Genomic DNA, 15,078 nt, shown 5'->3' with positions numbered 1-15,078 from the left:
AGCATATATATGTTTGGTTTATAATCATGTAAAAATATAAGGATATGGTGATTTTGTAATCAAACAAAGATAAAATTAACAAAACACTAACTTGTGTGACCATTTTACTTAGTAATTTTTATTGTGCATTTACTTACAAATTATTATGGGTTAAAGTAGTGATTTTTTTCCCCAAATTTTCTATTTAGTTCTTAATTTTACTTTTTTAACTATTGAACCTTTTAGGCTTAAATTAATAGTAAATCATTTCTTCTTCTTTTTTAAGAGATGATGAAATTGAAAAATAGAGTAACATAGTAAAAAAGAAAATGATGAGTAAAGTAGATGACACATTCTAATTTCTTCCATAAATTTTAGTTTAGTCCCCTCTATTTTTCACTTAATAGGTGATTAGTTTTTTTGGTTTTTTAAAATTTAATTTTGATACCAAACTTTATTTTCATTATTTTTTAATTTATTTTTTATAAGAAGAGATAAAAAGCTTGCTGGATTCTATGTAAAGAGAGAAAACTCATTGTCAACATCTATTCCAACCATCAAAATAATTAAAATTAGTGTCAACGAGTTAATCCAAGTGATGAGAGTCTTATAGTGGTTGTTTCAAACTTTAATATAGCCTAAAAATTCAAAATTAAATTGAGGATAAGATATTTTATTCAATTTAATTTTATAATTTAGATCTTTTTAGAGGTTTATTAGTTTGATAGGTTAATTTCTTGATGTTTTAAGGCTGTATTTAAGTTGAAATGGGTTGAAAATAAGTTTTTTTTGGTAAAAAAAGTACAATACGGGCTAAAATTTGAAAATGAATTGTACTTAATGCCTATTTACAAAAATCAAACATAAACTTTATATTATAAGGAGAGAAAAAAATAAAATTTGAAAACTAGAAGAGTTAAAGCTAAAAATAGATGAAGAAGAGTGTTAAATTCTATAGAAAAATTTGTCTAAAACACTGCAGAGTACAAAAAAATCCTAACCTCATGACACTTTTCTTCATTTCTTTTATAAATTATTTTAGAAACCAGAAAATTGTTAGAGTTCATTTGCTATCAGCTTTAATTACCTTTTATAAAACCAAAATTAAACTTGGATTTTTTTTAGATCATTCATCTTTTAAGTCGAAGAAATTGTTTATATTATGTAAAAACAATTCATAAAATAATCGATTAGTTCTACATTCAAGGGTTAAACAAAACAGTTAGATGGACTAGAAAAGATAATTCTTAATGAACCAGACCTAATTCTACATTTAAATGAGTAAACATAATAGACTAAAAAATTATAAATTTAAACTCAAACTGAAACACAAGTAGGCAAAGATAAGCTTAAACTCAATACTCATTTTGCTTAAAACTTCTTCCCTTTACAAGTTTGTTTATTTTTTAAATTTAATTTTAATTTTGTAACTTTTTACTATATAAACACTAAGAAAATTATATTTATTTCCTATCTAAAGTAAACTCTTTTGTAAACTCTTTTGAAAGTTTTAGATTTCATCAAAATATATCAATCAATAACTTTTTAAATAATTTATTTAAATAATATTAAATACCTTATGTGAGAAATAAAATTCTAGCAAAATTTTAACTCTAAAAAAGTAAATAAACTCCACTTTTAACTTAACTTCAAAAATACCCATTACCCATGTTTTAAACAAATTTTCCAATATTTTTTTCAACATGTGTTTCTTCTGTTTGCCATTCTAGATTAGTCATCACGCCTAACTTGTTCATAGTTTATGACAGCAGTCAGCTTGATATCAATTTCTCAAATGCAATTCATAATTTGCTAGTACTAGCAGATGAAGATCTCCTAGTCACAGAATGATATGGTACAAGGTTTTGTAACAATGAAAGGATAAAAATTGAACAATTTGCTGTCAATCATTAAAAGAACTTAAACAATCCAGCATTCTAGTTAGTAGAGATGAGAATCCCTTGAGGAATATTTCAGCAAGAATCCAAAATTATTGTGCATCAAAATGGGAGTCCAGGAGACTATTACTCCCAGTTAAATGGAAGTGTTTGAGGGGCTTTGTTGCCAGAGGAACCACCAGACTGCGGTTGAAACGTTCCTGGAAAATGGACATTAGCATCCCTGTTATTGAAAACCAAAACTGAATCAATTGGCCTTAAACCATGATCATGTACTGTTGGGCCTATAGGATGCGATAAAGGGACTGAATTATGTTGCACCATGAGGTTCCCGGATGCATGCGTCTGTGTTGATGACAGAAGAGAGAGAGCACAATCCGAGTCTTGTATTTGTGTTAACCTGTCACAGAACATACTATGGCTACTTGCCCCCCTACTTCCTGGCAAAGGAATGGTTCTTAGAAGCGGCTGGCAGACAGAAGCTTCGGGAGATGTCTGATTGTTAAGGCCAGGGCTGTGACATTGCAAAAAAGGGAACTGCTTCCCTCCATGGTAACTGCTCGAGGATGATCCAAAGAACAGGTTCTGTTTGTCAGGAAGTTGATGCAGATTACGGTGCCTACCATCTGCCTCAGTACTAGCAACTCCCGACCACATGGGATTCAATACAGTAGAGGATGGATATACATGGGAACTAGAGAATGAAAATAATTGAGCACCTGAAAAAATGTTGAAAAGATGTATTTAACTATTTAATCGAAAAAATGTCATTTGCAAGAACGAGTGACATATCTGATATTCTAACATATAGATCAATATGAATTACAGAAAGCCTTTAGAACTCTTTCAGTTTGGCTCTGTGCATTATGGAAGCAACTTTGAAATGACAAAATCATGCTAAATAATTTAAAATTCCATTGACAAGCATTGATTTTAAGCAAATTCAAGAAAGAGAGCAATTTCAATGTTCAAATTCAAGTCAAAGTCCAGTCTGTATATTTGGAATCGTAGATCATTAGTATATTTCTGCAACGGCATGGGCGAAAGGTAAAAGTAGGATGGATATTGGCAGTGGAAATTGGCCGCTAGATCATCATCTTCTAAGTGACATCATCCATGCAAGTTGAAGAGGCACTCAACCAGTTAAGTTTGGAATGAACTATAAAGATCTATGATTGTAATCATTGCCCATGAAGTCAAGCAACTGAGTGTGTGCCAGTATCCAGATTTAGAGCTGAAAAAGATTCCACTGAACATTGTTGTAACAAACCTTGATAATTGGATAAAAAACTTGGAGAACGAGAATGGGGATCTGGCTGAGGCTTCCTTCGCCGCCGATTGTGCCCATCAAGACGTTTCCTGCAGCTTCTTTTCCCTTCATCAAATTCCTCCAGGGAATGGAACCTAGTAAGGGAGTGGTAAAAGTATAAGACTGCTATGAAACCACAGGTGGACAGATGTTTCGATGCAGAAGAAAAATCAAATAAAATGCATGTTAAAGACATGAAGCCTGTTTTATTTACAGGACAAGAATGAACCAAGGAAGGAGCCAGTCTAAGTGGAATAGTCATCAACACATATTCCACAAAGAATTAAGAGAACCAATTAAAAAGAATGCTGTTATACATGATTTCAGGGGCATAGGAAGAGTTTATAAGACTGTAGTAGGCCGCAAAATAAATTCTGCATGGAATTAACAAAATCTCTTCAAGGAATTACCATTTCTGTTCAGAATAATGACCTTTTCAAGTTCCTCCGCATACATGCTCAAACCACATGGCAGTTCTTTACAGAAATCACACTGTGAGACGTGCTAAAACCATGTCTCAAAATAAATGCAGCGTAATGGTAAGGAAATTTGATTTTGATTTTCATCTAGAACGAGCCTCTTGAAAGATGCACAGAAAATGATTCTATCAGTACATCGTTTCCTAAAATTAAAAGAAAATATCCGTCGAACTCAGAAAAAGCAATGCAGAAGTGCAATAAAAAGATGAAAATGAGCACAACCCTGTAAGAACATGAAGGCAGCTATGGAAAAAGATGGAGACTTATAATCAGAACAAGATTTAAATCAAAATAACTAAAGCACTATTAGAACTTGAGAAATTAAGAACATGATACCACAATTCATACCTGCTACATTGTTGGCAGAATCGCTGCTTCTGACCGCCAACTGTAACCTGAGGAGTCTTGGAATGAAGCTCACAGACCTTATGGCGCCTATGATAGTCCCTACAAGTACTGAGGTCTGAATTGCAACCATCAACAAGGCACATAGCTACCTGAGTTCCACTGTTAGCTCCACGTGCTCTCTTCGTTGAACCAGAAGGTAAGGGCTGTAGTTTTGAGACTCCAGGCTGCTTCCAATTAATTATAGATTCATCACTTGAATTACCAACCCTACCAAGTTTCAAATCAATAGAAAAACCCCCTCCACTCCTGTTAACTCCAAAGCTAGTTGACCTATCAAATGCATCTATGCTTATGCTTGGAACAGCTCCTTGCTCAAATTCAGTCAAATCCCAGGAAGTTGCCTTCAAGTTCCAGTCCATAAAATCTACCACTTAAGAGAGTTGCTCTCCTCAGAGTTATCTTTCTATTGCTCCACACCACCTCTACCAATTCAATTAAACTTCTCTTTCACTGTTCACAACCCTTGCATAAGAAATTATTTCACACTAAACCAAACAAACAAATCAAGAGACATCCAGATATACAATAATACACCAAATTTAATCAATTAAACCTCAGCACAAGTAAAGACCAGCAATTTAAACCTGACAAGCAAAGAACAGCACAGTTGAATAACCAAGCCCTTCTCTCATAACCCCCATTCTATACACTATAAACAACAATTTAATCCTCATATTTGCGTTGGTAGCTCAAAAAACTGTCAGATTTCAAGTGAACAGAATTGTAAATTTAAAATTAGAATTAGAATGTAAATCGGAAAAGATTTGGAGAAAACAAGAAATGCAAGGATGAGCATCTCAGAATGGTATTCTTTACTCAACCAAGCAGGGGAGGGGGGAACAAGAAACCCCCAACAAAAGGCTATTCCTTTTTGTTTAGTGAGTGCAGCAATACAGTTTGCAGAGATATATTTCCAAGAAGATTGGAAGCTTAAAAAATGAAAGCTACTAAGTACTAACTATAAATAAAGAAATAGTAATAAATAAGTAAAGAAAGAGGGAAAGAGGTGAGAGAGTACTTACAGACAGGTTCACTAGAAGAAGACTTGGCTTGATCTTTCCCACCCATTCATCCATTCATTCACTGACAATGATTCCATTTAGAACCCATAAAAGTGATCAGCAGTCAAGGAAAAAACAAAACAAAACACAGACAACATAAAAATACATCAAGCTGTAAAGCTGAGTGCGTGGTAGGTTTGAAAAATCACTACCTGTATGTCCACCAGTACCAAAATGCCATAAAGGGTTGGTTATAATAATGTGTTGGAAGTGGGAAATTTTAGTAACAGTGAAAAGGGTGGTCACTGCTTGCTTACCATGAAGGGCCAAATAGAGCTAAGATAAATATGCTGTCTTTATTAAGTTCACTCCTCCCTATTCATATAAAATATAATTATTATTATTTTCTTTTTCATGTTTAGGGTTTATTTGAAATACATATAAAATATACGGACAGGCTGTTGGTTGTTCCTTTCAACTTTTTATGGGAGGCAAGAAAAGAAGTACAAGGATATTGATGCTAACTGGGACAAAGCATGTGACCTTGTGTTTCACATTTCACGGCATGTTTTTCCTTTTGGATTTCTTTTACTTCAATGGGTGTGTGTATGTATCCCACTCTACTTTTACCAGAGAGTGGGAAGCAAACATTTTGAAACTTTGCTGCTATCCTCAACTTGAGCTCTCTCTCTTCTCTTTTCTTGCTTCCTGGCCCTGCACAAGGGGAGGAGGAAGATTTTGAGATGGAAGTTTGTGTTTGGAATATTTTCTCCTTTCAGCATCATTGAATGTGATTGCTTCTTGTTAAGGACCACCAGATTTTGTTTGTTCAATCATTTGCTTGTTGATTCTTCTAGCATAGTGTAATTCTTGTTCATGGGAAATCATGATTAAACAATCAAGGGGGGGAAATGTTTTAACAAGCAAATCTCACAAGAACAATCTTGATTCCTGGACCATGTTCTTGAGAAAAAATATGACAGTTTTTTCATTCATGTCTTAATTGAATGATGATGTATTTTTCAAGAAACATGAAAATTAGTATAATTTGTCTGGTATTTTAGTATTGTTATTTTCATGATTATAAAATTTGATATATAATGTAACTTGGGATAAGACAGGAATAAATAATTAATTTGGATCATCTCAAAAAAATAATTAAAAAAAAACACTAAAAAACAAATTATTTTTTCTTTTTTAAATCAACGGTTTGAAGACTTGGTTTTATTATATGTCAACTTGAGTTTTTATATAGGCTAAATTAGATCATTTTTATTTTATTTTTTAAAATTAGAACTTGATTAGAAATTTTAGATCTGTCACATTCTATATATTGACTTATCAAGTCAGTTTAAATTTTATAATTGTAATTAATGTAATTTCAAATTATAATTATTGTAATGAAGAGTGAAGTTGCCTGTTAAAAAAAAAAAGGAAAGTTTTCTCAGGAAAAACATAATATATTTAATTATACTAAGGTCAATTATAGGTTCTTAACAGGATAAACCTGAAATCATGATCCTAATTCATGCAGCTCCTTGACATGTGAACCAGCGTCAAGCTGCATTTTCATCCACATAATATAAATAAAAATCAACTTCGTTCAATGTATTCATTAAAAACAAGCAAGAGGATGAAAAAACAAAAAAAAGAATAAATTGAGGCCTGATTTATACTTTGTCAATTACTCCCTCAATTTTATTTCCACGTCACTCGTTTCATTTTTTCAAAAGGAAATAACAATAAAGAGTTGCATGTAGAAAAAAGAAAAGAAAGGAGGAAACAAAATACAAAGCCAAATCTAGTGAAAATGAATAAAATCTTTGACGCCAGCCAAAAACAACGATAGAATCATGAGCTGCATGAAGGTCTATCACCTCATTATGAAAACCTTTCATCACTTGATTTCACTCCCACCGATGGAAGAATCTGTGAATTTTATCTTTTTATTTATTTATTTTAATCATTATCTTGGCTATTTACATCAAGAAAATTAAACAAAATTGCTATAAAACATGTTAATTTTTAAAATAAATTAAAAAAATATTATTTTAAATATATTTAAATAAAAAATACTTTAAAAAATAACTGTTAGCTTTGTACACCCCTTTATAAATTAAAAAAAAAGTTCTAATGCTATTTTTTATGATTAAAAAACATTCTTAGATTGATTGTATTTATTTAAATTAAAAGAACTATGGAAAATTCATGATATATTAGCAATAATCTTCCTCTTTTTTTTATTTAAAAAGAAAAAAAAAAGAGAGAGAGAATATTCCGGTGTAAGTGGGTGCGGGTGGATTGTGTGCAAGTTTCTCTCACCAATGCCGGGAAAGAAAAGCATTAAATGCACAAAATGGCTCTTGGGCCCCACCTTGGTATAAAAAGCTAAAGAAGGGGTGCGCGTGGGCAATGCAAATAGCTAAGAAAATAAATAATAATAAGAATCTTAGATTAAAATAAATTAAAGGGAGATGGGTCGGAGAAATAAATAGAGAAAAGATGGAGGGGTAAAATGGGATACAAAAAAGGAGGGCAACCACCAGGACCAATGTCAGTGGTAGCTGTAATTGCTAGCGTCAGTAGTAGGGACCAGCCCCTATAATTCTAGGCTGGATTGATTTTCTGTGGGCTTTTCTTTGTTCCCCACGTGTCCATCTTTCTTCATCTCAGCCATGCAAATTGAAGCTCTCACTGTTGCAAAAATCTATTTCCTCTTTCATGCATGTAACTGTCGGCACGCTTTAAAATGGAGTGATTTATTTATTTATTAATTTATTTTACATTGCTGGAAAACTAATTTCCTGGTTTAATTTAGAAAATAGGTGCCCTTGTACATGAAAAAATATTAGGTCTATGTATTTATAATTATATACAAAATATAAATTACATGTCAGAAAATACCTTTAATATTTTATTAGTTTTATAGCTAAAATTGGAATCTCTAAACCTAGTTTTATTCACTTTTAATGTAATGTTAATTATTAATTCTATTTTTTAGTAGTTGTATTTCATCTGTCTCTGATTAAGAAAAGGAATAAAACTATAGTATATATTTTTTTCAAAAATAATAATTTAATATTCTTTCCATTTTATGCTTAATTATGCATTACGTAGAAATTTAAATAATATAAAATAAGCTTTTTAAATCATTCTTTAACTAATATAGTATCTTATGAAACTTTATTTTGACTATTAAACTGTAAGGATACTATTAAAAATGCAAGCCAAAAATAAAAAATAAAATAAAAAAATAATTCAAATCAAAACTAATAATTAAAATTAAAAAAACAATTCAATTATATCAAAACTTATCATATCAGGATCTTTAGTTTTTTTTATTTGAAATTAAATTTTTAGTTATTTTCTTGTATTAGCTTTGACTCTCTTTTATACAAAAACATGCTTAAATTGTTTGTTATTCCTGTACAATAGCGACTGTGCACTGTTATTTATTTTTAAAAATAAAATTCTTTAATATTACGATCAAATTGGACTGAACAGATAGGAACCTAACATTTTAAGCTCTAATTCCATGCATGTATAATTTTTTTCTATATACCTAGTACCTTTTTTATGCAATGCAAATACTAATTTTTTAACCAATAATTTTTTAACTATCAACATCTCAACTAATAACACACATAACATAAAAACTCTTGATTTTCTAGAAAAAAATATCTTCACTAATAACAAGCATGACATAATATTAATCACTCAATTTTTTATAAAATATATTCGAGGATTGAGTGTATAAATATATCAAATTATAAATATAAAAAAGAGTCTTGACCAAGCAAAATACAAGTTTGAGGCTACAAGCACATACTTTACATATATATATATATATATATAATTTTTTGCTATAAAAAATAAATAAATAACAGAAATTATAGTATAAAATCATTTTGTTTCAATGTCAATGGAATTTCCCCCGGTGCTCGTAACAAATCCTTGGATTGACTACTTCACTAGAATTATCACCGGTGCTTATGAAATTGGTTTGTACAGAAGTCATAGAACAAGGCCGTACGCTTAAACACAATCTAGTAGCTAGCTGTACTCTTCATTATGAACCGGTGCCCATCTCATCGCATTATCTGTTCTTTGCTCAGAAAAAGGATTCTATGCGTCCTTCATTGATAATGTGATCCAAGACGTACTCTGTGACATGAAAATCTGCAACTCCGCAACGACTCTTCACTTTTTCTGACGAACACTATTAATAAAGTGGTGGACTCTCCACGATTCCATGGACTGCCATTACATAATTTCAAGGGTAACAGAAGGCCCCATGTGGAGCCATTGAACAACAGATATTTTTACAAGCTTGGCTGGAAATCATCTTGTGATTTGGAAGTCTGGAAATTCCAAAAGAGATTGAGATCACTTCTATAATGAGTGATCTATCATGACAAGGAAGTATTACACTTTATCATCAAGACCCAGGTATGTTCATCAAGGTTCAATGTAAATATCTAGCAGGAGCAAGAGTCGCCAATCGTACAAGAAAGTGTGTGCGTGTATGGGTCTACGTGTGCATGTTATTCGTGAAGACCTTTTCAATTCTTTCTTGAATTAGCTATCGAGACATGTTACTTGTGTTACGTTCTCCATCCAACGCTAGCTTTAATTATTTCTTGGAGTTGAGCATTAATTTCACATGCAGGGCTGGAGGTGTTACTGTGGATTTTTCAAGAAGCAAAACCATCTCGTATCATTTCAAGAGAAGAGTCACTCGAAACCATCTAGTGGTGGCCAAGTGGTAAGTACTTGGGATGTTTGTTTCCTATGTGTTTTCAGGTTCGAGTCCTTGATTACTTATATGATGGCCACTGGAAGCTTATATGGTCGTTAACTTCAGGGCCCGTAGGATTAGTCATGGTACGCGCAAGTTGGTCCGAACACCCACATTAATTAAAAAAAAAAAAAGAAGAGTCACTCGTTTCTATGCTTTTCAGGCATATTAATCGTTGATGACCTAACTCTTCATAATCTGTACGATAATAACAGTTGATGCAGTAGCTGTACATAGCTAGAACAACAGGCAGTGGGAAATTTAAAAATCATAACAAAACAATTTTTTTTTCCCGTATTTCCATTTCGACTACACGTTTGTTTTACCTCCTTAAGAAATACTTTTTTCAAGGGGATCAAGAGAGAATCATAGGCTACTAAACTTGGCCCATGTAAACATCCACAGCCCAAGACCACAAGTATGGATCAACAACATCACTATTTATTTAGACCCGAACACAACCACTTCCTTAATTCTCTCTCACTCTGAAAACTTGCAAAAACTTCTTTACCTTGTCGGGATTTTTTCTCTTCTTTTCATTTTCGGGTCTATAATCATTTCTCCTTTCATCAAAATAGAACCCTTTTAAGGGTTTTGGTCCAAAGTTGAATTTCGTTGTTTGATTAGGCTCAATTTGAACATGGACGGAGAAGAGTTAACAGAGCAAGAAACTGCATTGTATGATCGCCAAATTAGGGTTTGGGGTGCAGATGCTCAACGAAGGTAAAACCCTTTTTCATTAAACTTCTCTATTTGATTTAGAAATTACGCTTTTAAGTAACCCATTCTTTATTTTTTTTGTAGACTAAGCAAATCCCATATATTAGTTCATGGAATGAAGGGCACTATTACTGAGGTACTTGCTACTACAACCTTAAAACCCACTAAAATTGTGTTCTTTTTTAATGTTGATAATATGGGGCTTAGTGTTTTTGTGTTTATTTTTGGGTAGTTTTGCAAGAACATTGTTTTGGCTGGAGTTGGAAGTCTGACACTAGTGGATGACAGGGCTGTGACTGAAGAAGCATTGTCTGCTAATTTTTTGATGCCCCCTGATGAAAATGCTTGTAGTGGGAAAACTCTTGCTGAGCTTTGCCGTGATTCTTTGAATGAATTTAACCCCATGGTTCGTGTTTCGGTTGAAAAAGGTTTGGTTTGTCTGTCCCACAACTCTTTCTTGTTTTTATAGTTTTGTAACTGTTAATGCTTAACTTTGTTGTTGGATTGTTTAATTTAGTGATTGGAATTGGTTGAAAAATGTTTTTGTTTGCTAATTTTATAAATCATAAGAATTTTTTACATGTGCAATGAATTCGAAATTATGTAACGGGATATTGAAATTGCAGGTGATTTGGCAAGCTTTGGCGTTGAATTCTTTGATAAGTTTGATGTTGTAGTTATAAGTTTCTGCTCCCTTGCAACCAAAGTACGGGTCAATCATTTTTCTTTATTAATTTGTGTAGATAATTGTGCTTGTTGGTAGGATTTTTCCTGCTCTGTGATTTAATGCCTGTATTTGTCTTACTTGCTATGTTTTCGAATCTTATGCTTTTAATGCAGAAATTGATCAATGAGAGGTGTCGGAAGTTATCGAAGCGTGTATCATTTTACACAGTTGACTGTAGAGATTGTTGTGGCGAGATCTTTGTTGATTTGCAGAAATATAATTATGCGAAGGTAAACCATCTTTTACCTTTCCATTTTCGCAGATTTTCTGCTTTCATGCTTTCACGTTGGAACCGGATCATGTTGATCCAAATATTTCTTTTTTAAAGTCAAGCATTGAATCAGTTTTGTTCTGAGTGGCAGATTGTTTATTTCTTGTTTTAGCTCATGCTGACTTATAATTTCATTTATTCATGTCATTCTTTCTTTGAATGCCTCATGTTCAGTTATAAGGATGGAGATGAAGATACCAGTTTAACATGTTATTAAACTATAGAAGTACTGTCTATTTGTGAACCTTGATTCTGAATGGCCTTGTTGTTAAAAAGTGGAAGTAGAACTGAGCACTGATCTTTTTGGCATTTACCCAGACTGTTCTCCTTAAATCTCCTATACTTAATTTTGACATCTATTGTATGAAGTTGCAACTCCCATGGGATGCCAAATTGTTGATGTTTTTCAAGCATCCTCAAATAGTGTGCTCTGTTGACCTGGGTTTTCCCTATTTCATGTTATTGACAGAAAAGGCAAGATGGAACTACTGAATGCGAACTGCAATATCCAAGTTTTCAGGTATCACTAAGTTCTTCCCAATGAATTTGATAGCCAAATGTGTGGCCTCATCCAGCCTTGTTCCTTCAGTACAAGTGCATAATGTATATTCAGTCAAACATGAACTTCTGTAACATTATTGTTAAAAAAAAGGATGGCTTCTATTAAATTAAGCAAGCCCTATAGGTAAGCTAGCTGGTAATTGGTGAGAGTAGTAGCAAACTGATCAATGCTATCTTCACATGTATGCCATTAAGGGGACACCAACAGAGAATGAACCAAGTGGCCAGTTATAGTAATCTACTTGGACTAAAATATGGTGCAGCCAAGGAAATTAGCTTTGTAATATTCATTAAGGATAGCTACCAAGCTCATGGTTAATTAGCATCGGTTTGAAATGGAAGTCTGAGCTGATTTTGATTGACATAAACAATAAATAATGTGTTTGCTATGGTGCCCATTTTACTGACAACTTATTTAATTGATCCGTTATTTTCAGGAAGCTATTTCAGTGCCTTGGAGATCGCTTCCCCGGAAAGTCTCAAAGCTTTATTTGGCTATGAGAGGTCTGGCTAAATATTCAGTTATTGCTATTTAGAAGGAAAAAATAGAAAATTAAAAAGGAGGTCCAAACTAATGGTGAATGTAGAGTACTGTTAAACTGTTCACAACTATTGCTTACCTGGTTCTTTTCCTGGTGGAATTCTGCTACAAAACTGAGGAATATATGATGTTCCTTTCTGTAATTGTGTTGCAAGGATGAGTTGTTTCTTAATTACAACCTAACTCATGCATCTTCATTCTAAAGTGCACGAATACTGATTTCTCTTTTCTGGAACTGAGAATCTAATGAATTGTCCATTTTGTGATGAAAAATCTGAAATCCTGTTTCTTTCATTTGATGAGTTGGGATTTCAAATAAATCCGAGCAGTGTTTTTAAACTGTCTCCATTGTAGAAGAGATGACCTGTTCTATTCTGTGTCTTTTGTAGTGATTGAAAGGTTTGAAGAGGACGAAGGACGCAAGCCAGGAGAAATTTGTATTGAGGACCTTCCTGCTGTTCTGAAGCTGAAAAAGGAACTTTGTGAGGCGCAGGTATGCCTGTAGGAATCAGTTATTTGTGCTTGTTTATTTGAAAAAATGAGAAAGAAAGGCAGCTTCTAAACCTTGCTATCACAATCCCTTTCAGTCACTGAATGAATCTCACATTCCCAATGCCCTCCTTGAAAGATTGGTTATGGGTGCAAGAGAATTCCCTCCGGTTTGTGCCATCATTGGAGGAATCCTTGGACAGGTGAATTCCTAATCTATTTATTTACTTGTTTTCTTACTAAGTGTTCAATTAATTTAGTTTAATATGTGGCATTAAAACTTTTAGGAGGTAATCAAAGCAATATCAGGCAAAGGGGATCCCCTCAAGAATTTCTTCTTCTTTGATAGTGTGGATGGGAAAGGCATTATAGAGGACATATCAGATCCTCGCCCAAAAGGCTGATCACGGCATGTTTAGAGAAAGCTTAATGAACTAAATTGAGTAGTGTATGGGTACTGAATACTGACAACTGCCGTGTAGGAGATTTCATATTTGTTGTAGTTTCTCTTTTTAATCAGTGACAGGATAAGCTAAAGCTGATTCTGAAGCTCAGGAAAGTTGGGAGCTTGGTTATTGATTTGTTACTGGTTTTTAGCTGTCAACTGTTGCTAGTGGTTTTCTGGTGTTTTATTTTTACCATAGATTGTTGCTCATCATAGTCAGTGACTTTTTAACAGTTCACGCTTGCGTATATTTAACTAACTAATGTACAGCGGCAGAGGCAGGGCAATATATAGCCAAGAATGGCTGTTGATCATCATTCTTTTTCCTAAGAAAATGTTACTATTATTGAATGATTCAACTGTGTCCCTCGAATGAGTACGTTCCACAGTGCATCGCCACAGCCATGCTAAATAGTTCTAGACAAGACTTGGTGATATTGATTCATGGATGTTGCCCGTTGAGCTGATCGCTGGAAGATTGATTGCTGGCGCGTGCAAAATGTTCTTTTGATCATAGCATGTATGTGGGCTATAAGCAATTAGTTTGTCTTGTAAAATTAGAGCAAAATAAGAAAGGTGGCCATCGCATGTGTGACTTTGCATCCTCGAGGAAAGATGAAAATAGTCGCTTTATTGGTGGGGTTTCCAGGTGTACGTGCCTCCGCGGCCATTGAAGAAGCTCTGGGAGAAAGTGAAAATTTGAAAGATAATTATATTCAACAAGAATTGTAAACTAGTTCGTTGTATTATTAAGAATATATTTAGTGGGTCAAGAGATTCATTTGGTCATCATAACAGTATCGAAACTACAGACAAACATCATGAGCAGAAGGGGAGTCGAGATTTATTGGGTCAATGACAGTGGTGAAATATGCCTTCCTGTAAACAGGTTTAGTCATTTAGCCCTTGTTTGTGATTAATTACATAACTAATCTCATGGCACAGAGGAGGAAAAAGGTCATCAACATTCGAATACTGAAATATCTAGATTTATGTTCTGTGATAATAATATTAATCTCAAGCAAGATTCATGTTAATCGTACAAGCTCCAAGATGAAAACTCAAAAACAGAACGTCGGTGGTTCTTGTCCCTCTGTAATCTAATCCAGTAAGTCAAGTTCAAATCAAAATCCGCCAACTTAGCATTAATCTCAAGCAAGATTCATGTTAATCGTACAAGCTCCAAGATGAAAACTCAAAAACAGAACGTCGGTGGTTCTTGTCCCTCTGTAATCTAATCCAGTAAGTCAAGTTCAGATCAAAATCCGCCAACTTAGCATTAATCTCAAGCAAGATTCATGTTAATCGTACAAGCTCCAAGATGAAACCTCAAAAACAGAACGTCGGTGGTTCTTATCCCTCTGTAATCTAATCCAGTAAATCACGTTCAAATCAAAATCCGCCAACTTAACATCATTCTTGATTCAAAAACTCAACAAAATATTCCAAGTC

At 33.4% G+C, this 15,078-nt stretch overlaps 2 protein-coding genes across 11 annotated transcripts; one reads left to right on the top strand and one right to left on the bottom strand.

The window, feature by feature from the left end:
- Window positions 1-1,760: 1,760 nt before the first annotated feature.
- Window positions 1,761-5,409, bottom strand: LOC105125288 (squamosa promoter-binding-like protein 13A). 10 transcript variants are annotated; one of them, XM_011025675.1, is made up of 5 exons: window positions 5,392-5,409; window positions 5,096-5,156; window positions 4,014-4,523; window positions 3,148-3,281; window positions 1,761-2,596 (listed from the first exon to the last, which is right to left on the bottom strand). In XM_011025675.1, exons 3-5 carry the CDS (start codon window positions 4,430-4,432, stop codon window positions 2,004-2,006), a joined length of 1,146 nt encoding a protein of 381 aa, XP_011023977.1. In that variant the 5' UTR covers window positions 4,433-4,523; window positions 5,096-5,156; window positions 5,392-5,409; the 3' UTR covers window positions 1,761-2,003. The 10 variants fall into 10 exon arrangements, with proteins under 10 accessions (XP_011023977.1, XP_011023976.1, XP_011023970.1 ...); XM_011025674.1 differs by having other exon boundaries at window positions 4,014-4,535; window positions 5,392-5,407; XM_011025668.1 differs by lacking the exon at window positions 5,392-5,409 and adding an exon at window positions 5,287-5,385 and having other exon boundaries at window positions 4,014-4,558.
- A 4,911-nt stretch (window positions 5,410-10,320) lies between these two features.
- Window positions 10,321-13,943, top strand: LOC105125290 (SUMO-activating enzyme subunit 1A). Its single transcript, XM_011025676.1, has 10 exons — window positions 10,321-10,595; window positions 10,677-10,728; window positions 10,825-11,020; window positions 11,219-11,298; window positions 11,433-11,549; window positions 12,060-12,110; window positions 12,589-12,655; window positions 13,082-13,185; window positions 13,280-13,384; window positions 13,469-13,943. The coding sequence occupies exons 1-10, from the start codon at window positions 10,513-10,515 to the stop codon at window positions 13,583-13,585; spliced, it is 972 nt and encodes a 323-aa protein (XP_011023978.1). The 5' UTR covers window positions 10,321-10,512; the 3' UTR covers window positions 13,586-13,943.
- The last annotated feature ends 1,135 nt before the right edge of the window (window positions 13,944-15,078 follow it).

This window comes from Populus euphratica, unplaced genomic scaffold (genome assembly GCF_000495115.2).
Source record: "Populus euphratica unplaced genomic scaffold, PopEup_1.0 scaffold22.1, whole genome shotgun sequence".
NCBI lineage: Eukaryota > Viridiplantae > Streptophyta > Magnoliopsida > Malpighiales > Salicaceae > Populus > Populus euphratica.
This window is presented reverse-complemented; position numbering and strand designations above follow the sequence as displayed.